Raw genomic sequence first — 24057 nt, 5'->3', positions numbered from 1 at the left:
AGTCTACATCTCCAAAAAAAAAAAAAAAAAAAGCATAGAGATAGGGTCTCACTATATTGCCCATGCTGGTCTCAAACTCCTGGCCTCATGTGACTCTCCTGCCGTGGCCTCCCAAAGTGCTAGAATTACAGGCATGAGCCACCACAATGCACCAAGAGACTTTTTTTTTTTTTTTTTTTTTTGAGATGGAGTCTTGCTCTGTCGCCCAGGCTGGAGTGCAGTGGCGCGATCTCGGCTCACTGCAAGCTCTGCCTCCCGGGTTCACGCCATTCTCCTGCCTCAGCCTCCTGAGTAGCTGGGACTACAGGTGCCCGCCATCACGCCCAGCTAATTTTTTTGTATTTTTTAGTAGAGACGGGGTTTCACCGTGTTAGCCAGGGTGGTCTCGATCTCCTGACCTCATGATCCGCCCACCTCGGCCTCCCAAAGTGCTGGGATTACAGGCATGAGCCACCGCGCCTGGCCTAAGAGACATTTTTATATGGGGTCTAGGTAATGCCATCTGGACCAGAAATGGTTGGCGTGTCAGTTCAGAATGGCTTCTGGGGTGAGGAATGCTCTAGGGTGGCATTCCACTCTGTGCAGCGATCCACCCGTTTGCTTTTTAATAAAACATATTTGCCCAAGTCGTAACAACTGGTTTTGTTTTTAAACAAAACCTTTGCCTCAGAAGCCGTCCTCAGTATAAATGCGTCCCTGAAATCTAATAGAGCCTCTATAATTAAAGACTCAACAGTCCAAGCTGTGATGAAAAGAGGGAACCATTGGTCCTAAGGAAGATTTCTGTTAGCAAACACGGCTTCTGGATTAATAGTAGGTATGGCGTGGCTTCCATCACCCTTTGTATTTCTAAATACTGGCATGTATGCTCCGTGGGTGTTTACAGATGTGAACGTTACTCACCTTGCCGGGGAGTCATGTTGTGTCCCACGGATGCTTTCTGAACAGGTGCACCCAGATTTGAGGCGGACAATTCTCTGCATTTTGGAAGGCTTGAAAATACTCATCCACTCCACGTCGGACATGTGGCCTGGGGCTTCAATTATGAAGTTACTCGGGTGGCAGCACTTGGAGTCACACATGCCACTTTTGCCCAGACAGGCTTCATTTTTCTGGCAGCATGAGATTTCGGACCTTTCCATCTGATCTTGACATTCTACATCCAGCTTTTCTGGATGTTTTGAACTTGGACAGTTGGTCAGGCCCAGGTAAACACTGACATCGTGCCACTGCTTCTCATCAGATAAAGTGGGTGTTTCTGAGGGTTGTTTTCCTTCGTTCTGAACCCCAGTGTCATGACATTTTGGTGATTTTGCATGGATCTTGCACAATGTAATTTTGTTTTCGGGTTCAATCTGGGTTTTTCCTCCCAGAGACCAAGATTTGCGTTTCTCTACTAAGTCTTTGGTAAATATGGATGACAGCGTAATTACACTTTTCTCCCCAAACACAGTATTGATCTGTTGTTTCTTCTCTTTGCATTCATCACAAGAGCTCTTGTCTGACCTATTTTGCTGAACCAACATGGCTTCAAATTTCTGGTCCTTAAACAGTGATTTCTGATTTTTTTCCCTCTTAATATCGACTTTTGGGTGGTTATTTTCAAGGTCTGATAAACACATGTCTCTGCTATGGTGGCATTAGAAAAAAAATGGAGGTTATAAGATATACTTCATGCTATCATTCTAAACATTTCACCCAAAACTCAGTAGAGCTAAATCCCAATGAGACTCATTTGTCTGAACCTCAGAGCCCAATTCCAGCCCGACCTTCTCCAGGAAGCCTTTCTGACCACCAAGCCCACATTCCCTTTTCCATCATCACCTCTTATTGCACTTACTGTCTACATGAGAAAAAAAGAATACTACAGAAATGTGACAAAACCTTTTCGTAAATCTTCCTTTAAAATTTTTCATGTCACTTGTATTCAGGTATTCTAATCGGCATCATTCTGATATCTTAGGAAATACAACTCTCTCTTTCCATAATGCTATAAACTATTTTATGCTTAAAAAAATTTTTTTTTGAGGCGGGGCACAGTGGCTCACACCTGTAATCCCAGCACTTTGGGAGGCTGAGGCGGGTGGATCACCTGAGGTCGGGAGTTCGAGACCAGCCTGACCAACATGGAGAAACCCCGTCTACTAAATATACAAAAGTTAGCCGGGCGTGGTGGCGCATGCCTGTATTCCCAGCTACTTGGGAGGCTGAGGCAAGAGAATTGCTTGAACCTGGGAGGCGGAGGTCGCAGTGAGCCGAGATCGTGCCATTGCACTCCAGCCTCGGTGACAAGAGCGAAACTCCATCTCAAAAAAAAAAAATTTTTTTTTTTTTTATAGAGACAGGGTCTTGCTATGTTGCCTAGGCTGCTCTTGAACTCCTGGCCTCAAGCAATCCTCCTGCCTTAGCTTCTGAAAGCACTGCGATTACAGGTGTGAACCATGGCACCCAGCCCATTTTAAGGAATAACCTCAACTCATCTAGTACCTCCTAGAGGCAATAAAGGTCAAAAAGGAGAAAGACAGCCTTGGCAACACGACAAAATCCCACATCTACAAAAAAAAAAAAAGTAGCTGGGCATGGTGGCGCACGCCTGTGGGCCCAGTTACTTACTTGGAAGGCTGAGGTGAGAGGATCGCTTGAACCCAGGAGGTGGAGGTTGCAGTGAGCTGAGGTTGCACCACTGCGTGCCAGCCTGGGCAACACAGCAAGACTCCATCTCAAAAAAAGGAAAAAGGAGAAAGAGCCAGTATGTTAGGGGCTTCTGCCTACAAGAGAACTCTGAGTTAGTCTGGTGTCTGGTGGCAGTGGCAGCAGCTAGGATCCAGAGCCACAGGCCACAACCCCCCTCAGAGGGCCCCAAAGGAAAGTGAAGCAAGTGCAGCGGAAAGCAGGGTGGTCCCAGCCACACGCCACATGCCTGGGGTGATCCCTGCAGTGCTGCAGCTACTAAGCCCTGCTGCTCTCAACTCCATTCTCCCAGGGAAAGTCACTGCTGCAACCCAGTCCAGCCTCCATGGTTCCAACCAGCCATGGGGAGCTTCCCTAATCCCTTTCCCTTTCAAAGACTTCTTGTAACACTTCGGCTTAGAAAAGTAGACTAAGTTGAGCTGTGGTACAGTTATATGCCTGTTAAATTAAACCACACTTTATATGTTTATATTTTAATTTTACAGAAACCAATTTAATTCCCACACTGCTTGTTGTGGGGAAGGGAAGATGTTTCCTATTAATGAGGCAAGCAGGAAAATCCAGTTAAGGGCACAGATCACCCTCGGTGGAGTGGGGCTCCTACTCAGCAATCAATGCATTCCTTGGCATTACTTCTTTTGGGCGAGTGCCATGTCCTATATACCTACATGTGCCCAAGTCCTAGCCTAGTGTCCAAACACTGAATGCTGGATGGATGGATGGATGGATGGATGGATGGATGGATGAATGAATGATTCATCTCTGTAGTGTCTACTCTAGCTCAAAGCCTTCTACACAACAGAAGGGAAAATCAGGTTAAATAAATTTACTTCTATTCAGTGGCTAAATCAGGATCATGACTAAAATTCTTAGATCGGGTCTTCCTGCAACTGAGGATTATGACAATCATTATTAGCTCACACATATTTATTTTATTTATTTATTATTTATTTATTTATTTATTTTTCATACGGAGTCTCACTCTGTCACCCAGGCTGAAGTGCAGTGGCGTGATCTCAGCTCACTGCAACCTCTGCCTCCCGGGTTCCAGCAATCCTCCTGCCTCAGCCTGCCGAATAGCTGGGACTACAGGCGACTGCCACCATGCCTGGCTAATTTTTTTGTATTTTTAGTACAGATGGGGCTTCACTGTGTTAGCCAGGATGGTCTCGATCTCCTGACCTCGTGATCTACCTGCCTCGGCCTCCCAAAGTGCTGGGATTACAGGCATGAGCCACCGCGCCAGGCCTATTTATTTATTTTTTGAGACGGAGTTTGGCTCTTGTCACACAGGCTGGAGTGCAATGGCGCGATCTCGGCTCACTGAAACCTCCACCTCTGGGGTTCAAGTGATTCTCCTGCCTCAGCCTCCCAAGTAACTGGGATTACTTGTGCCCGCAACCACGCCCAGCTAATTTTTATATTTTTATTTATTTATTTATTTTGAAACAGAATCTTGCTCTGTTACCAGGCTGGAGTGCAGTGGCATGATCTCGGCTCACTGCAACCTCCACCTCCCAGGTTCAAGCGATTCTCCTGCCTCAGCCTTGCGAGTAGCTGGGACTACAGGCATAAGCCACTATGCCTGGCTAATGTTTGTATTTTTAGTAGAGATGGGGTTTCACCATGTTGGCCAGGCTGGTCTCGAACTCCTGACCTCAGGTGACCCACCTGCCTTGGCCTCTCAAAGTGCTGGGATTACAGGTGTGAGGCACCGTGCCCGGCCACATTTATTTCCTACCATATGGGGAATAGCAGTCAGTACTGGCCAACAGTAAGTGCACAGTAAATACTGACTGATGGACTATAATACAAGATCATATTAATTGCATCTTGCTAAGATTACCTGGAGTCCAGGGCCTTTGATTCCTCCATCTTTGAGTCATACATCTGTATTAATTCCTGAGAATTTTCCACATTGAAATTAAGAAACTGCAGATCACTCTGCTGTTTCACATAAATCTGTCATAGATATTGACAAATCAACATGAAATGTAATAACAAAACTAAACTGAACCAACAATTTGGCAGTTTCCCTGAAACAGTTCACAAATCCTAAAACAGGTCAGATAGTTACTAGAGAAATATGCTAAATATGTCTGCTTTTAATTTTCCTTTGTTAGCACTACGATTTGCTAGGATAGCTGGGCTCCCAAACTTTGATCACCACAAGCAAGACCTATTTGCTGTACTAAACATGATATACAGGCTGGGTGTGCTGGCTCACGCCTGTAATCCCAGCACTTTGGGAGGCTGAGGTGGGCGGGTCATGAGGTCAGGAGTTCGAGACCAGCCTGGCCAACACAGTAAAACCCTGTCTCTACTAAAAATACAAAAAATTGGCTGGGCGTGGTGGTGGGCACACATAATCCCAGCTACTTGGGAGGCTGAGGCAGGAGGATCGCTTGTAACTGGGAGGTGGAGGTTGCAGTGAGCCGAGATCAGGCCATTGCACCCCAGCCCAGTTGACAGCGCAAGACTCTGTCTCAAAAAAAAATAATAATAAAAATAAATAAACATGATATACAACTAATGTAGTTAGGATTCCAAACCACCAATTAAAATCAACGGGCATACATTTTTCCTAATTTGCTATTTGTTTACAAACATTTCTTTTGTGATAGAGAAGGATGATTGAGGACATACCTGTCTCAGATTGTGCAGTTCTGAATTTGTGCGTTCTTGCTTTGACTTCGCAATATTAAGCAATTCATCTTTCCTCTTTTCTCTCTCTACTATTTAAGAACAAGTATTATTAACATTTTTCAACAGCTGTATCAACACAAACCTCTCCATTTCCAACAATTTAATGCTCAGCTAACATTTTTGTTGTTGTTGTTCCTGAACTTAAAAATAGCAGAATGGGCTGAACGAAGTGGCTGACACCTATAATTGCAGCACTTTGGGAGGCCGAGGTGGGTAGACCACTTGGGGTCAAGAGTTCGAGACTGGCCTGGCCAACATGGTGAAACCCCATTTCTACTAAAAATACAAATTTAGCCGGGTGTGGTGGTGCATGCCTGTGGTCCCAGCTACTTGAGAGGCTGAGGCAGGAAAATCATTTGAACCTGGGAGGTGGAGGTTGCAGTGAGCAGAGATTGCGCCACTGCACTCCAGCCTGGATGACAGAGTGAGGACTTTGTCTCAAAAAAAAAAAAAAAAAAAAAGTGATTTGTAGATTTGTAGATTCAGGGATTATTTGTCTTTCCTTTTGTGGGGGATAGAATAAGGGTGATTTCCAAATCTCTATACTTAATACATATTACTTTAATTATTTATTTTTAAATTTTAAAAGATAAAATATTTTAAAAAATAGAGATGGGGTCTCACTATATTGCCCAGGCTGGTCTTGAACTCCTGGGTTTCACCATGTTAGCCAGGTTGGTCTCGAACTCCTGGCCTCATGTGATCTGCCTGCCTCAGCCTCCCAAAATGCTGGGATTACAGGCATGAGCCACCATGCCAGGCCAAAACTGAGACATTTTAACAGTGGAAGTGATATCCGTAGTGCATCTGACTCAGTGGGTCTCAATTCTACATGCCTTTCATGTTAACAGCATCCAAGCAGGGTGTACTCCTAATGTTTAAATAAACCTGTTTTGTTATATTTCCAGCTACTTCGGAGGCTGAGGTGAGAAGATTGCTTGAGCCCAGGAGTTTGAGACCAGACTGAATCAACACAGCAAGACACTGTCTCTTAAAAAAAATAAATAAATACTTGTTTTGGATATAGCATGGTCCCTAAACAAAAGCCAACTACTTTATCTGGCCCTCAGAGTAATTTTAAATATATCTGAATGTTGGCCAGTGGGGTTGTTGGGGGGCGGTGGGGGAGGGCAGGTGGTCAAAGAAAAACAAAAAATATATATATATATATATTTGAATGTTGCCTTAATCTCTGATTTTAGAATAATCTACTTTTGCGTAAGAGGCAATGCCACTGTAAATATAAATATTTCCCTAGTTCAGATAGTTTTCTCCACGGCTGGGTTTAGATGAGAGATCAAAGTGGATTGGGTCTGACTATTTTCACAAGTTGGCCACAGAAAACAAAGAGGTAAGGAACTCTCTGCTGTTATCTGCCTGAACAAGCAGCCTAAGATAAAACAATGGGAAGGGCCTTAGACGCCCGGAACCTGCTGAATTCTGATCAAGACTCTGCCTTTTACCGCCTGGGAGACCTGAGGCAGACACTCAATCTATAAGAGCTCACCTACAGGACTGTCAGGACCCACAGAAATGTAAACTAGTATCATTGTTCTCTTTGCAAACTCCTTACTCCTAGTTATGTACAAGCAAAACATGTCCCTCAGCCTATGTAAGGAACACGCCTGTAATCCCAGCACTTTGGGAGGCTGAGGCGAGTGGATCACGAGGTCAGGAGATCGAGACCATCCTGGCTAACACGGTGAAACCCCATCTCTACTAAAAATACAAAAAATTAGCCGGGTGTGGTGGTGGGCGCCTGTAGTCCCAGCTACTCGGGAGGCTGAAGCAGGAGAATGGCATGAACCCAGTAGGCTGAGCTTGCAGTGAGCCGCGAACGCACCACTGCACTCCAGCCTGGGTGACAGAGAGTGAGACTCCGTCTCAAAAAAAACAAAAAAACAAAAAAACCCCCTGTATTTTCAACAAGTTTTAAAATTAAAAGTAAAACTTTAAGACATCTTCCAACTTCAAATAAAACGTGGTAACATCTGACTGGGTGTGGTGGCTCACACCTGTAATCCTAACACTTTGGGAGGCCGAGGCGGGTGGATTGTCTGAGCTCAGGAGTTCAAGACCAGCCTGGGCAACACAATGAAACCACGTCTCTACTAAAGTACAAAAAATCAGCCAGGTGTCGTAGCGTGTGCCTGCAGTCCCAGCTACTCCGGAGGCTGAGGCATGAGAATTGCTTGAACCCAGGAGGTGGAAGTTGAAGTGAGACAAGATCGCACCACTACACTCCAGCCTAGGCGACAGAGCAAGACTCCATCTCCAAAAAAAACAAAAACAAAAAAACATAGTAACATTTAGCCATAGCACTTGACAGCATATTATCATGTTATGCCTTTAAAAATTCTTTTTTGGGCTTAAGCCAAGCATGATGGCTCATGCCTATAATCTTAGTACTTTGGGAGGCCAAGGCAGGAGGATTATCTGAGGCTAGGAGTTCAAGACCAGCAGCCTGGGCCACATAGCGTGACCCTGCCTCTACTAAAAATAAAAATAAATAAAAATAAAATCAGCTAGGTGTGATGACACATGCCTGTAGTCCCAGCTACTCAGGAGGCTGAGGTGGCAGGATCACTTGAACCCAGACAGTCGAGGCTGCAGTGAGCTATGATTGCACCACTGCACTCCAGCCTGGGCAACAGAGCAAGACCCTGTCTCTACAAAATAAATAAATACTTTTGTAGGCTTTGTTCACTTTTATAGTTAAAAGTAACTATAAAATTGGTTATATAAAATTGTCTATATTTTGAAAAAGAATAAAACATACAAAAATTGTTTTCAGACAATGGTGTGAGATTGTCTTCAGTTAAGAAGATGTTTAAGGAATCAATTTAGGATGCCAGGTGTGGTGGCTCATGCCTGTAATCCCAACGCTTTGGGAGGCAGAGGTAGGAGGATCGCTTGAGCCCAGCAGTTCCAGACCAGACTGGGCAACATAGTGGAACCTCATCCATACAAAAAGTTTAAAAATTAGGCATGTGTGATGGCATGTGCCTGTGGTCCCACCTACGCGGGAGGCTGAGGTGGGAGGATCACTTGAGCCTCAGAGTTTGAGGCTGCAGTGAGCCATGATTGTACCACTGTACTCCAGCCTGGGTAAAGAAATCTGCTTAGGATATGATAAAAATCTTTCACAAAATCGATTTATTATAATATTAGCTAACAAATTCCATGTATTTTACTTAGTAACACACAGTAGAGTGCATGGGTAAAAAGTGATTAATCAAAAAGAAAAGAGACTAACGTATTCGTTAAGCTTTGTTCTTTCCTTTGATCTCTCATAGCATTTTATGCATAGCAGTTATATAGTAGTAAATTCTGTGGGCCTGTGAGCTTCTGAGCATATTGCAGGGCACTTGGCATACAAATGCTGGTCCAAGGACTGTGTGAATGCAACTGTAAAGCTACAAATATGTGATATCTTTAGCAGCGTAACGGGTTATCATTACTTGCAGATGCAGCAATCCTAGAAATGGTGAAAATAGTGACCTCTAGTGGCAGAATACCACACTTTCCCCTCCATCTTTAATCACAAGAGATTAAAATTAAGAATTCCATTTCACTTAAAACTTCTTAGGCCGGGCATGGTGCCTCACACCTGTAATCCCAGCACTTTGGGAGGCTAAGACAAGAGGATCACTTGATCCCAGGAGCTAGAGACCAGCCTGGGCAACACAGTGAGACCCCTTCTCTGCAAAAAAATTAAAAATTTAGCCAGGCTACTTGGAGGGCCAAGGCGGGAGGACTCCTTGGGTCCAGGAGTTTGAGGCTGCAGTGAGCTGTGATTACACCACTGCACTCCAACCTAGGTGACAGAGTGAGACCTTGTCTTTAATTTTTTTCCCGTTAATTTACAGACAAACTACATTCCATTCCCTGCCATATTCCTTACCTACCCCCAGTATCTCAGAGTTTCCACTGGTGAAGGCCTCCTTCTCCACTCCCAACTGAGAATGACTGACATAGAGAGATTGTTGACATCCCTGCCAGCCAAGTTGATTCTACTGGGCTTTCTTTTCAGTGGTTTGTGTTAGGAAAGTCATCGATTTAGAGGTAAAGTTCCGAAGAGAAAATCATATGAACACTTTTTGGTCTACTGATACCTACCCTCAGTCCCCCTTTTACTAGGGGTACGCATTCATTAAAAAACTCCTACTTTGAGCACCCATACAACTATTCTGTTTTTCACTTTCAGTAAATTACATGATATATTCAACAATTTATTATAAAACAGCCTTTGTGTGAGATGATTTTGTCCAAATGCAGGCTAATGCGAGTGTTCTGTGCATGTTTAAGGCAGGCTAGACTGAGCTATGCTGGTGGGTAGGTTGGCTTCATTAAATGCATTTTTGACTTGCGAGGGGTTTATCGGAATGTAACCCTGTAAGTCAAGGAACATCTATGTTATGTTTTTAGTGAGAAGCAGAGTCACACGCTCAAGCTGGAAGGGAGAGTAGCTCATTTTACAGAAGAGGAAATAGTGACTGGGAATGGGATGGCAGCATTAACACTCGCTGCTTGGCCCCCCATCGATCCCGCAAAGGGTGTTAAAAACAAACAAAAAGACCGGGCGCGATGGCTCATGCCTGTAATCCCAGCACTTTGCGAGGCCGAGGCGGGCGGATTATCTGAGGCCAGAGTTTGAGATCAGCCTGGCCAACATGGTGAAACCCCGTCTCTACTAAAAATATAAAAATTAGCCAGGCATGGTGGCCCGTGCCTGTAATCCCAGCTACTCGGGAGGCTGAGGCAGGAGAATTGCTTGAACCTGGGAGGCGGAGGTTGCAGTGAGCCGAGATCATGCCACTGCACTCCAGCCTGGGCGACAGAGTGAGACTCTGTCTCAGAAAAGAAAAAAAAAGCCGGGCTCATGCCTGCAATCTCAGCACTTTGGGAGGCCAAGGCCCGTAGATCACTTGAGGTTAGGAGTTCAAGAAGACCAGCCTGACCAATGTGGTGAAACCCCGTCTCTACTAAAAATACAAAATTTAGCCGGGCGTGGTGGCTCACACCAGTAATCCTAGCTACTAAGGAGGCTGAGGCAGGAGAATCGCTTGGGCCCGGGAGGCAGAAGTTGCAGTCAGCCGAGATCGCACCACCGCACTCCAGCCTGGGTGACAGAGCAAGACCCTGTCTCAAAAAAGACCCTGTCTCAAAACAAAAACAAAAACAAAAACAAAAAAGCATTTTGGGAGAGGTATAATTCCTTTAGCCTGTCATCATAGCAAGTCTAGGTTACAAATACATTCGATCATCTGTTTTACCAGTAAAAAGCAATTCATCATGCAGGCAACTTTTCTCTTGCTTGAGGCGAATGATCTCTTCCCGTTGCTCGTTATTTTCTGTTGTCTTTTCGTTGAGGTCCTCTTCACAACAGAAGAAAGAGAAAGTCCTCAAATAAATACTAGTTTCCAGTCCTCATATACACACTATGCCTAACTCTCATGTCCTCAGCGGCCCCTTCCGGTCCTGATGGATCTATAGACAAAATCTGTTTCACAGCCAACATCTCCACACCTGGCAAGGACCCTGGTTGGAGGCTTCGCTTACTCTCATCTGACTGACCTCCCTGCACCAGCCTTGCCTCTCCTGTGACAGCCCAGTGTACACAAAGCAATCTTTTAAAAATCAAAATCTGCCCAGTGCAGTGGCTCACGCCTATAATCCCAGCACTTTGGGACCAGCACTTTGGGAGGCCAAGGCGGACAAACCACTTGAGGCCAGGAGTTTGAGACCAGCCTAGCCAACATGGTGAAACCCTGTCTCTACTAAATATACAAAAATTAGTTGGGTGTGGTGGCATACACCTGCAATCCCAGCTACTCGGGAGCCTGAGGCAGGAAAATCGCTTGAATCCAGGTGGTGGAGGTTGCAGGGAGCTGAGATCATGCCACTGCATTCAACCTGGACAACAAAGTGAGACTCCAGCTCAAAAAAAAAAAAAAAAAGTAAAGTAAAATAAAAATAAAGGCCAAGTGCAGTGGCTCACACCCGTAATCCCAACACTTTGGGAGGCTGAGGCGGGTGGATCACTTGAGGTCAGGAGTTCGAGACCAGCCTGGCCAACCTGGTAAAACCCCGTCTCTACTGAAAATACAAAAATTAGCTGGGCGTGGTGGTGGGCACCTGTAATCCCAGCTACTCAGGAGGCTGAGGCAGGAAAATTGCTTGAGAGGGAGGCGGAGGTTGCAGTGAGCCAAGATTGCGCCATTGCACTCTAGCCTGGGCGACAAGAGTGAAATTCTGTCTCAAAAATAAATAAATAAATAAAACTAAAAATAAAAATCTGCTCGTGTCATTTCTCAGTGAAAAGCCTTGCTACTGCACTGAGGATGAAATCCAAATTCATTACCGCAAACTGCAGAGCCCAGCATGACCTGACCCGCCCATCTCCCCACTGCCGTTCCCTCCTTTCCTTCTGTTCCTTGAATATGTCTGTGGTATAAGAAGAAACAGATGTGGTTTTTGTCCTCTGTTCCTGGAACAGAGCTCCTAAAACTTGTGGAATTTCCTAAGTGACAGAAGCATCTTTTGTCATTCATGAAGAGCCCCAGTTGATTACACCAGAGTACATGCTAACGAGGTGACTCCGGGTGGAGCTCTTACGTGGCCTCAGGATGCAGACAGCCACCAGAAGACAGGGCTGGAACATGCAGTCCTACTTGTGGACCTCCAGGAAGGGGAGGGAGGGCTGGAGATTGAGCTCTATAAAAATTCCTCTTCTTCTTCTTTTTTTTTTTGAGGCAGGATCTTGCTCTGTTGCCCAGGCTGAAGTGTACTGGCACGATCTTGGCTCACTGCAACCTCCACCTCCTGGGCTCAAGAAATCCTTCCACTTTGCCTCTCGAATAGCTGGGACTACAGGATCACACCACCATGCCTGGCTAATTTTTTGTAGAGAAAGGGCTCTGCCATGTTATCCAGGCTGGTCTTCTTGAAGTCCTGGCCTCAAGCAATCTGCCTGCTTTGGCCTCCCAAAGTGCTAGGATTACAGATGTTAGCCATCATGCCCAGCCACTATTTTTCTTTTCTAAAAAAAAAAAGTTTTAAGCTGGGTGCAGTGGCTCATGCCTGTAATCCCAGCACTTTTGGGAGGCCGAGGCAGGTGGATTACAAGGTCAGGAGTTTGAGACCAGCCTGACCAACATGATGAAACCCCGTCTCTACTAAAAATACAAAAATTAGCCCGGCGTGGTGGCACCCACATGTGATCCCAGCTACTCAGGAGGCTGAGGCAGGAAAATTGCTTGAACCCAGGAGGCGGAAGTTGCAGTGAGCTGAGATCACGCCATTGCACTCCAGCCTGGGCAACAGAGCGAGACTCCATCTCAAAAAATAAAAAAAGTTTTAATATTGAATTTATAAAATGTTTTAATATATAAATATTGACAGAATAGACTTCTTTCTACATGAATATTTTACCTCAGTATATATAAACATTCAATAAATACCAAATACCTAGAGTGTAGCCCTTGTGCTGTGCTATTAACGGTACACTGAAAAAGAGAAGCAGAGTCTGTTCCTGCTGCCAAGGGGATGATAATACGATTATGGTTTTAGCTGAAGCTACAAATGGAGATAAGACCTATGGCTAACCATAGGTCAGGGCATCATAAGGACAACATTTTCGAATGCTGAATCTTTTAAGTTAAATCAGCAAAGATCGGCTGGGTGTCTTGGCTCACGCCTGTAAATCCCAGCACTTTGGGAGTCCAAGGCAGAGGGATTCACCTGAGGTCGGGGGTTCCAGACTAGCCTGGCCAACATGGCAAAACTCTGTCTCTACTAAACATCCAAAAATTAGCCAGGCATGCTGGTAGGTGCCTGTAATCCCAGCTACTCGGGAAGCTGAGACAGAATAGCTTGAACCCGGGAGGTGGAGGCAGTGGTGAACCAAGATTGTGCCACCGCACTCCAGCCTGGGTGACAGAGTGAGATTCTGTCTAAAATAAATAAATCGGCAAAAATAAAAATTCCTAATTTCAGAATCAGAAGTTTCTGCCCTCACCATAGGAAGAAATGCCCTGGCTAGCCTGCTAGCAAGAAGATGAAACATGGGAAGAAAAACTGCCCAGATGGGAAGCTCAGTGAGGCCCAACTGCAGTCAGCCAACTCCCATTTGCCTCTAGAGGTGTGGGTTTAATAAATGCTAGGACTGTCTGCCACTGAGATACTGATGTTGTCTGCCACAAAGCATGTATTAGCAACAGCTAATGGTACAGCCACTTCAACTAAGGCAGGATTACTTTAAAATATGATACATTCTGCAGTTTTCCCCAACTCTGTTGTATATCTTATAAGACACAAATTGCAGCATAATCCTATATAAATGAAATGGACATTTCACGTTAGGGTCTAAGGCCAGGAATTGATCTATTCTCAAGCATAAGGTTAAGTGAACCCAAATGAAGAAATATATTCCCAAGATAATACATTTGTATCTTAAATGTAGGTCTCTTCCTTACCTTTTAGTTTGTTGACTTCAATCTTAAGTGCCTTCAATTTCTGCTTATAATCTTGCTTTTCTTTCACAATACAAGTCTCCGCCATCCTGGCGTCACGTAGGGCATGCTCTAGCAATTTAAATTTACCCGAACAGTCTGCAATGTGATTAACTGCCTCAATAATATCTTTGTCCTAAAAACCAAATTTGAAAACGGTTATCCTAGATTCTTAAATTCCAATTAACCAAGAAGAAAAGATAACACTTACTAAGATCTTATCGTGGGCCAGGTTCCATTCTAAGCATTTTTCGCATATGAATTCATTTAATCTTTACACTAACTCTATGAGGGTGGTACTATTGTTCTTGCCAAGTGACAGATGAGTCAACAGAAAGGCTGTGTTCCTTACCCATGGTTACACAGCTAGTTAGTGGTGGAGCCACCATTTGAACCTAGCTGGCTGCCTCAGACACTATGTACTGAACCACTACCCCTTACTCTCTCTCAAAAAGTTAGAGCCAGACCATTCCATTACCTAAGAAACTATAATAGCAACAGGAGGGTGGGTGGCCCCTGGGTGGGAAAATCATCCTCTGGATTATATAGGTAAGTCTACTGGCCCACCATTCCCTCCCATTTTCCAGCTTGTTAACATGACAGACTCCACAACAACATCATTCCAAATCTCCCAAATTAGAATCTCTTAATTGTTGAGGCAGTTTTAGTTACCAAAAAAGGTATCTGCTTCTTGAAAACTCAAACAACACCTAAAAGTATAAAAATAAGTAAAAGTTCTATCCCTCCCCCACTCACCTGGAATAACTGTTATTAAGAGGTTTTACCCCTACTGAAGTCTAAATGTTTCTGCTACAGCATCATAAACGCACTCCTAAAAATCACATTGTCTGCACATCTCACACTAGGACTTATAGAATAATAGGGTTGGGGCAGGCCATGCAAAAACCCATGGAACTTTGCGACCAGGTCAGGAGCAAAAAATAACCGTTCTAATAAATACAAGAACACAGTTCCATTAACACCAGGACACCCACAACAGTCAATCCCTTTCAGCCTTAAACCTGGGATTCCTACTTGCTCCTTTGATAAGGATGTCCTTGGAGGGCATCTGCTTCTAATGGAAACCATTTTCATCAAATAAAATCTCTAAGACTAGGAAAACACAGCCTTTTTTTTTTTTTTTTTTTCAGATGAAGTCTCGCTCTGTTGCCAGGCTGGAGTGCAGTGGCGCGATCTCGGCTTACTGCAACCTCTGCCTCCTGGGTTCAAGCAATTCTCCTGCCTCAGCCTCCCAAGTAGCTGGGACTACAGGCGTGTGCCACCATGCCCAGCTAATTTTTGTATTTTTTAAAATAGAGATGAGGTTTCACCATGTTAGCCAGGATGGTCTCAATGTCTTGGCCTTGTGATCCGCCTGGCTCAGCCTCCCAAAGTGCTGGGATTACAGGTGTAAGCCACTGCTCCCGGCCTTCTTTTTTTTTTTTTTTTTTTTGAGATGGAGTCTTGCTCTGTCGCCCAAGCTGGAGTGCAGTGGTGCAATTGTAGCTCACTGCAACCTCCACCTCCCGGCTTCCAGGGATCCTCCCACCCCAGCCTCCAGAGTAGCTGGGATTACAGGCGTGTGCCACCATGCCTGGCTAATTTTTTTGTATTTTTAGTAAAGACAGGGGTTTCACTATGTTGGCTAAGGCTAGTCTCGAACACCTGACCTCAAGCAATCCACCTGCCTCAGCTTCCCAAAGTGCTGGGATTATAGGCATGAGCCACGGCACCCGGCCTCCAGGAGCACAGCCTTCCTAACGCACCCACTGTTTTAATGGTGGGGAAATGCCGTGGCAGCACCTTCAGACATACCTACAGCTTTGCCAGAGTTTGCTATGATGGAAACCAGAGAGGTTGTTGAAGCCACTAAACTGTCTGCTACTTGACTAAAGACATGACTGTAGGTTTTAATATCTTCTCTTTAATTTAATTTAATTTAATTTTTTTTTTTTTTTGAGACGGAGTCTCGCTGTCACCCAGGCTGGAGTGCAGTGGCACGATTTCGGCTCACTGCAGGCTCCGCCTCCCGGGTTCACGCCATTCTCCTGCCTCAGCCTCCCGAGTAGCTGGGACTACAGGCGCCCGCCACCCCGCCCGGCTAATTTTTTGTATTTTTAGTAGAGACGAGGTTTCACCATGTTAGCCAGGATGGTCTCGATCTCCTGACCTCGTGATCCATCTGCCTCGGCCTCCCAAAGTGCTGGGATTATAGGCGTGAGCCACCGCGCCTGGCCTTTCTCTTTAATTTTAAGAGCACTTGCCCCAATCACTTGAAAACAATGTGCTGAGAAAAAATCACATATTTATTAGCGTGAGCATTTCATTATACCAACATTGTTCCCTTAAACACCAATTGTCAAAGACACATGTAACAGCAGGAGAGTGTGTATCGTTGTATATTGCATATTGGTGACTACATCAACTGCTTGATTGCCAATGGTTTTTCTCTCCATTAAAAAAAAACTATCAAGCAATCTAATGGCCCATAACTCTATGAGACCTAATAATGGATACCCGGGGAGAAAACAAGTTAATTCAGACCTGCCAGCCCACAGAATGGGCCTTGGAGACAGAAGACCAGAAGCAGAGTCCTGCCTCCTTTCTTCATGCCTTGGGAACATCATTTTAAACTTGTTTCCCTCATTTCTAAATGGGCATTTTAAAAAACAAGAGCAACGTTGGTAGCTTCACATTTCTGGGATGCTAGGGACTTGGGTAAGATAATGAATATGGATATAAACTACCAAGCACTCTGGCAAATGAAAGAATTCTTATTTTTGATTACCTTTAGCTTTATCATTGTCGTGAGAGCTTGTTCTCGAGCTTGTAGCTGTCCTACCTGAGCAGAAAGTTCCACTAACGTGTTGCTGAGAGTTTCGTTTCTAGCCTACAAGAAAATAACACAGATGATACTGCTTGAGTCCTTTTAAAGCTTTCACTACTCTTGCTAGCCACAATCTGCCTTATTTCTCTATTTTGTTTTTTCCTTGTTTAACTCATTAGTAACAAAAAAGAGTTGGTAACGGAGTGGGTTAATAAAGCCCACATTGTTTTAGTAACAAAGTGGGCTAAGAAAGCAGTCATCAAAAAGGAATACAAATATATATTTCTCTATTAATTCTACCATCCTCTCAGTACTTGTATTTGCCCTACTGAATTATGTTGGTGATGCTTGTAAACATGTCTATTTCCTAATATCTTTTATATGTAATTTTAGGTTGAGAAGAGGCAAGAAAATGAATGAATGAGAACTGTATTAGTAAGAGATTTCCTTTGTTGAAATAAAGTAGCATTAGTGAATTCTGTGAATTTAAAAAATATTCTTTGTCGAAAGAACTTCATACTGGGGTATTCCTACTCAACAATTATTTAAAAAAAACACATAGTGCTATATCTGATATAATTATTGTGTATACAATCTATTTACTAGTTGAGAAAAATAACCATCAGGCTTTTTATTTTTTGAGACTGAGTCTCACTCTGTTGCCCAGGCTGGAGTGCAGTGGTGGGATGACCTTGGCTCACTGCAACCTCTGCCTCCTGGGTTCAAGTGATTCTCCTGCCTCAGCCTCCAGAGCAGCTGGGATTACAGGCACACGACACCATGCCTGGCTAATTTTTGTATTTTTAGTAGAAATGGGGTTTCGCCATGTTGGCCGGGCTGGTCTTGAACTCTTGACTTCGGGTGATCTGCCTGCCTTGACCTCCCAAAGTGCTGGGATTATAGGTGTGAGCCACTGCGCCTGGCCTTTTTTTTTTTTTAAAGAGATAGGACCTCACTCTGTCGCCCAGGCTGGAGTGCAGTGGTGCACTCATAGCTCATAGTAACCTTGAACTCCTGGGCTCAAGCAATCCTCCCACCTCAGCGTCCCGAGTAGCTGGGACTACAGGTGCTCACCATTATGCCCAGTTAATTTTTATTTTTGTATTTTTTGTAGAGAGGGTCTCGCTATGTTGCCCAGGCTGGTCTTGAACTCCCGGCCTTAAGCGATCCTCCCACCTTGGCCTCCCAAAGTGCTAAGATTACAGGCGTCAGCCACTGCACCCAGACTAATTATTATTATTATTATTATTATTATTATTATTATTATTATTGAGATGGAGTCTTGCTCTGTCACCAGGCTGGAGTGTGGTGGCATGGTCTTGGCTCACTGCAGCCTCCGCCTCCTGAGTTCAAGCGATTCTCCTGCCTCAGCCTCCCAAGTAGCTGAGATTACAGGCACGTGCCACCATGCCCAGCTGATTTTTGTATTTTTAGTAGAGATGGGATTTCACCATGTTGGTCAGGCTGGTCTCGAACTCCTGAGCTCGTGATCTGCCCGCCTCGGCCTCCCAAAGTATTGGGATTACAGGCATGAACCACCGCGCCTGGCCTCCGAGCCTAATTAGACTTTTAAAAAGATATCTTTCGGGGGAAATTTAAATGCATGTTACTAAGTGAAAAAAGGCAATCTGAAAAGGCTATATACTGTAGGATTCCAAGTATATGACATTGTGGAAAAGGCAAAACTATGGAGGTGGTACAAAGATTCGTGTGACCGGGGTGAGGGGGAGGAAGGGATGAACGGTAGGTCACGGAGGATTTTTAGGACAGTGAAACTATTCTGTACATACTATAATATAGTAGAAGATATGTGTCATTACACATCTGTCAAAACCCCACAGAATATAAACACAAAGAGTGACCCCTAATGTTAACTGTAATCTTTAGGTGACAATGAGGTATCCATGAAGATTCACCAATTATAAGAAACGTACCACCCTGGTGTGGAGGTCAATCGTGGGGAAGGCTGGGTGTGTGGATACAGAGTGTGTATGAGAACTTTCTCTACTGTCTGCTCAATTTTGCTGTGAACCTAAAAATGCTCTAAATAAATAAAGTGTATTAGTTAAAAAAGATCTCTTCCACTTTTTCATGCAACATAATCAGTAGATATTCTAGAATAGTTTTTACTTATTTTATAGCTAGAAACTATCTAGAATAGTATTCTTTTAAAAACCATAAAATAAAAATCTATACTATTATGAATTAAGACTCATTATATTACCAAGACGTATATGAAATATCACTAAGAAATAAAAGAATGGGGCCGGGTGCGGTGGCTCACGCCTGTAATCCCAGCACTTTGGGAGGCCAAGGCGGGCAGATCACGAGGTCAGGAGATCGAAACCATCCTGGCTAACATGGTGAAACCCCATCTCTACTAAAATACAAAAAATTAGCCGGGCGTGGTGGCCGGCGCCTGTAGTCCCAGCTACTCGGGAGGCTAAGGCAGAAGAATAGCGTGAACCCGGGAGGCGGAGCTTGCAGTGAGCCGAGGTGGTGCCACTGCACTCCAGCCTGGGCGATAGAGCGAGACTCCGTCTCAGGAAAAAAAAAAAGAATGAAGGATATAACAAATAAACAGGCTGGCTTTCTGCACCTCTTATAAGCATGAACTCAAAAAATATCTGATGACTGACCAGTTAGAAGAGAAAACCAAAAAAATCCATCTTTTTTTTGACAAGGAGTCTCGCTGTTTCCCCCAGGCTGGAGTGCAGTGGTGCGATCTCGGCTCACTGCAACCTCTGCCTCTCAGGTTCAATTGACTCTCCTACCTCAGTCTCCTGAGTAGCTGGGACTACAGGTGCCTGCCACCACACCTGGTTAATTTTTGAATTTTTAGTAGAGATGGGGTTTCACCATGTTGGCCAGGCTGATCTCAGACTTTGGACCTCAAGTCATCTGCCCACCTCGGCCTCCCAAAGTGCTGGGATTATAGGCGTGAGCCACCGTGCCAGGCTCAAAAAACCAGTCTTACAGTTTTTATTCCCAATATGCCACTAACATTATAAGATAAGACACAATAATTGGCTGGGCACAGTGGCTCACACCTGTAATCCCAGCACTTTGGGAGGCCGAGGCGGGCGGATCACCTGAGGTCGGGCATTGGAGACCAGCCCAACCAGCATGGGGAAACTCCGTCTCTACTAAAAACACAAAATTAGCTGGGCATAGTGGTGCATGCCTGTAATCCCAGCTACTCAGGGAGAGTGAGGCAAGAGAATTGCTTGAACCCAGGAGGCAGAGGTTGTGGTGAGCCGAGATCGTGCCATTGCACTTCAGCCTGGGCAACAAGAGCGAAACTCCATCTCAAAAAAAAAAAAAACAAAAAAAACCACAATAATTTAGAAAACATCATTGAGGCTACCAAAACTTGATTATACCCTCTCATCTTTGAGGAAAGCTTTCTAAAGTAACTCATTGTTGATTAAATGGTAGCTGCTACTAAACCAAATGGCATAATAGTTAAAAAGTGTTGTACTGAAGCTCAATCTCTAAGACAGGATAGTGCTGTGCAGCTAACCAAAACTGTAGGATAAACACAAAACTACAAAGGGTGGATGAGTGTAGATACCTTCATACACACATGTATGCATTTTTGCATTGGTTGCTTGTTGTTATTGTTGTTTTTTATTGAGATGAGGTCTCATTATGTTGCCCAGGCTGGACTTGGACTCCTGGGCCCAAGCGATGTTTCTGCCTCAGCCTCCCCAGAAGCTGGGACTACAGGTGTACACCACTGTGCTTGACTTACATATGCTTTTTTTTTTTGGTCACCCAGGCTGGGGTGTAGTGGCACAATCACAGCTTATTGCAGCCTTGACCTCGTAGGCTCAAGTGATCCTCCTGCCTCAGCCTCCCAAGTAGCTGGGACCACAGCAGTGCACCACCACACCCAGCTCATTTTTGTATTTCTTCTTTTTATAGAGACAGGCATTTGCCATGTTGCCAAGCCTGGTCGCGAATTCCTGGGCTCAAGCAATCCTCCCACCTCAGCCTCCCAAACAAAGAGCTGGGATAACAGGCATGAGCCACCAAGCCACTGTGCCCAGCCTCACATGCATTTTTAATGAAACATTTAAATCTAATTTTTCTTTTTTCTTTTTTTTTGAGACAGAGTTTTGCTCTTGTTGCCCGGGCTGGAGTGTAATGGCGCGATCTTGGCTCACTGCAACCTCCACCTCCCGGGTTCAAACGATTCTCCTGCCTCAGCCTCCCAAGTAGCTGGGACTACAGGCGTGTGCCACCACGCCCGGCTAATTTTGTATTTTTAGTAGAGATGGGGTTTCTCCACGTTGGCCAGGCTGGTCTCGAACTCCTGACCTCAGGTGATCCGCCCGCCTTGGCCCCCCAAAGTGTTGGCATTACAGGAGCCACCGTGCCCGGCCAAATCTAATTTTTCAATAACTGAAACACAAAGGGAATTTGGACTAGTGAAGCTTATCAAAAAATAATCCCAACCTCAAGGTCTTCAGAGAGAAGAGAAGAATGCGTTGCCTTTTGAGCCATTTCCTGAAGCTGTAGTTGGGTCTTTTGGAGAGCTGTTTGGCATTCCATTTGATTGGATTCAAGAGTTTTTACCTTCTTCGTGAGTGACCTGATTATTTCAGTTCTTTTATGTAGTTCACCTGAGGGGAAGTTCATCAGTAATTTGTAGTCAGACCTTCAGCTTAAAAGGCATTATTTTCAAAATGGGTGGTTAAAAAGTAAAAATGTGCTAGAGAATTTTTAAAAAGACTATCTTCTTTTAAAACCTTTTATTATGAAATGCACAATATCACACCTAATCAAGAAACAGAACTGTGAGCAACTGGAAGCCTCTGGAGGTCACTTCCTGAACATAATCACTCCAGTTTCCACTTTCCCAACCATGACCCTGATCTTAGAGTAATCACTTCCTAGCTTTTCATTACAGTTTTACCAATGACCACATGCCTCAAAATTATAGTTTAATTTGAACCATATAAAAATGGAATCATATTCTGAGAATTCTTCTGTTTGCTTTTTTTGCTTAAGATGATGATTCTGAGATTCACTCAGTTGTGTGTAACTTGTGTTTGTGCACTAACATTGCTAGGTAATATTCCACTGAATGATTACACCAAAGCTTATTTCTTTTTTATTTTATTTTAATTTTATTTTATTTTTGAGACAGAGTCTCGCTCTGTTGTCCAGGCTGGAGTGCAGTGGTGCGATCTCGGCTCACTGCAAGCTCCGCCTCCTGGGTTCACACCATTCTCCTGCCTCAGCCTCCCTAGTAGCTGGGACTACAGGCGCCTGCCACCACGCCTGGCTAATTTTTTTGTATTTTTAGTAAAGACAGGGTTTCACCGTGTTAGCCAGGATGGTCTCGATCTCCTGACCTCGTGATCAGCCCACCTCGGCCTCCCAAAGTGCTGGGATTACAGGTGTGAGCCACTGTGCCCGGCCTTCTTTTTTTTTTTTTTTTTTTTTTTGTTGAGACGGAGCCCCCCCTCCATTGCCCAGGCTGGAGGGCAATGGCACGATCTCGGCTCACTGCAACCTCCACCTCCCAGGTTCAAGTGATTCTTCTGCCTCACCCTCCCAAGTAGCTAGGATTACAGGCGAGCACCACCATGTCTGGCTAATTTTTTGTATTTTTAGTAGAGATGGGGTTTCACCATATTGGCCAGGATGGTCTTGATCTCCTGACCTCGTGATCCATCCTCCTCAGCCTCCCAAAGTGCTGGGATTATAGGCGTGAGCCACCGCACCTGGCCTACCAAAGCTTATTTCTAATATTGATGGTCATTTAGGTTATTTCCACTTTGCAGCTATGATAAACAATGCTGCTCTGAATATTCTTTTACATGCATCTTTTTTTTTTTTTTTTTTTTTTTTTTTTGAGACAGAGTCTCGCTCTGTAGCCCAGGCTGGAGGGCAGTGGTGTGATCTCAGCTCACTGCAACCTCTGCCTCCCAAGTTCAAGCAATTCTTCTGCCTTAGCCTCCTGAGTAGCTGGGCAAGAGCCAGCATGCCCGGCTAATTTTTGTATTTTTAGTAGAGACAGGGTTTCACCATGTTGGCCAGGTTGGTCTCGAACCCCTGATCTCAGGTGATTCACCTGCCTCGGCCTCCCAAAGTGCTAGGATTACAGATGTGAGCCACAGCACCAGGCCTTTTTACATGCATCTGGGTGCATATTTTCAAGAGTTTCTTGAGAGCCTTGCTTCTCAAAATGTGGTCCCTGGACCAGCAGCGACAGTGGCATCGCCTGAGATGCCTGTTAGAAATGCAGACCCTTGGGCCCCAGACCTATTGTATCAGAATCTAAATTTTAACAAGACCCTTAGGTGATTCCTGTGTCTATTAAAGGGTGAGAATATTCCTAGAAGTGGCTTTGCTGGGCTGTAGGATATGCACACCTTCAGCTTCACTAGATGCTACCAAATGATTTTGCACACTAGCAGTGACAACTGACTCCCACCAGCAGCGTCTCAGCTTTCCCTTGGTGCCATACTTTACCAACACCTGATAATTTCTGCCAGGCTGGTAAAGGTAAAATAGTATCTCAATTTGGTTTTCATTTGCATTTCCCTAACTACTAATGAGAATAGGAAACTTTTAATATATTTATTGGCCATTCAATTTTCCTCTTTCCATAAGGTGCCTATTCAAATCTTGCTCATTTTAAAATCAAATACTGATGGCTACATATAATGTGGGTTATATATGTTATATGTGTTATCTTTGTTCTTTAACATGTTTATGTAAGAGCTATAAGATGTTATACTGCATTTAATGAGCAACCATTTTAAACACTGTGTGTATATACGTGTGTGGGTGTGGTCAGAGTAAAATCAGATGGTCATCAAAAAACGAAAATATCATATATTTGAGTTTTTTGTTTGTTCCTTTCTTTGTTTTGATAGAGTCTTGCTCTGTCGCCCAGGATGGAGTGCAGTGGCGCAGTCTCAGCTCACTGCAACCTCTACCTCCCGGGTTCAAGCAATTCTCCTGCCTCAGCCTCCTGAGTAGCTGGGACTACAGGCACCCACCACCATGCCCCGCTAATTTTTGTATTTCTAGTAGAGACGAGGTACACCATGTTGGCTGGGCTGGTATCGAACTCCTGACCTCAAGTGATCCACCTGCCTCAGCCTCCCAAAGTGCCGGGATTACAGGCATGAGCCACTGCGCCCCACCAAAAATGACAGATTTGGATTGTCACATTTACAGAATCCTTTGAGTAATGTTAAGTGAAAAAAGGTTATTTTTCTATTATACAGATCTAGTGTTTTCTCCTCTAATGCATTCTACTAACAATCTAGAGTCAATGGAACATTCAGATTTAGGGCA

At 44.4% G+C, this 24057-nt stretch overlaps 1 protein-coding gene across 3 annotated transcripts in view; it reads right to left on the bottom strand.

The window, feature by feature from the left end:
• The window catches only part of CCDC62 (coiled-coil domain containing 62), a 52631-nt gene that overhangs the window by 24645 nt on the left and 3929 nt on the right, over window positions 1-24057 (bottom strand). For all 3 annotated transcript variants that reach the window (XM_024256649.2, XM_054528374.2, XM_054528373.2), the window contains exons 3-9: window positions 21199-21365; window positions 16699-16800; window positions 13875-14046; window positions 10674-10775; window positions 5338-5426; window positions 4538-4653; window positions 904-1629 (exon numbers count right to left, since the gene is read on the bottom strand). In XM_024256649.2, the coding sequence (XP_024112417.2) occupies window positions 904-1629; window positions 4538-4653; window positions 5338-5426; window positions 10674-10775; window positions 13875-14046; window positions 16699-16800; window positions 21199-21365 (1474 nt within the window). The remainder of the gene's footprint in view (window positions 1-903; window positions 1630-4537; window positions 4654-5337; window positions 5427-10673; window positions 10776-13874; window positions 14047-16698; window positions 16801-21198; window positions 21366-24057) is intronic.

Source organism: Pongo abelii, chromosome 10, assembly GCF_028885655.2.
Source record: "Pongo abelii isolate AG06213 chromosome 10, NHGRI_mPonAbe1-v2.0_pri, whole genome shotgun sequence".
In the NCBI taxonomy this organism is placed as follows: domain Eukaryota; kingdom Metazoa; phylum Chordata; class Mammalia; order Primates; family Hominidae; genus Pongo; species Pongo abelii.
The sequence above is the reverse complement of the archived record's forward strand: the minus strand, read 5'-3'. Positions and strand labels throughout refer to the sequence as shown.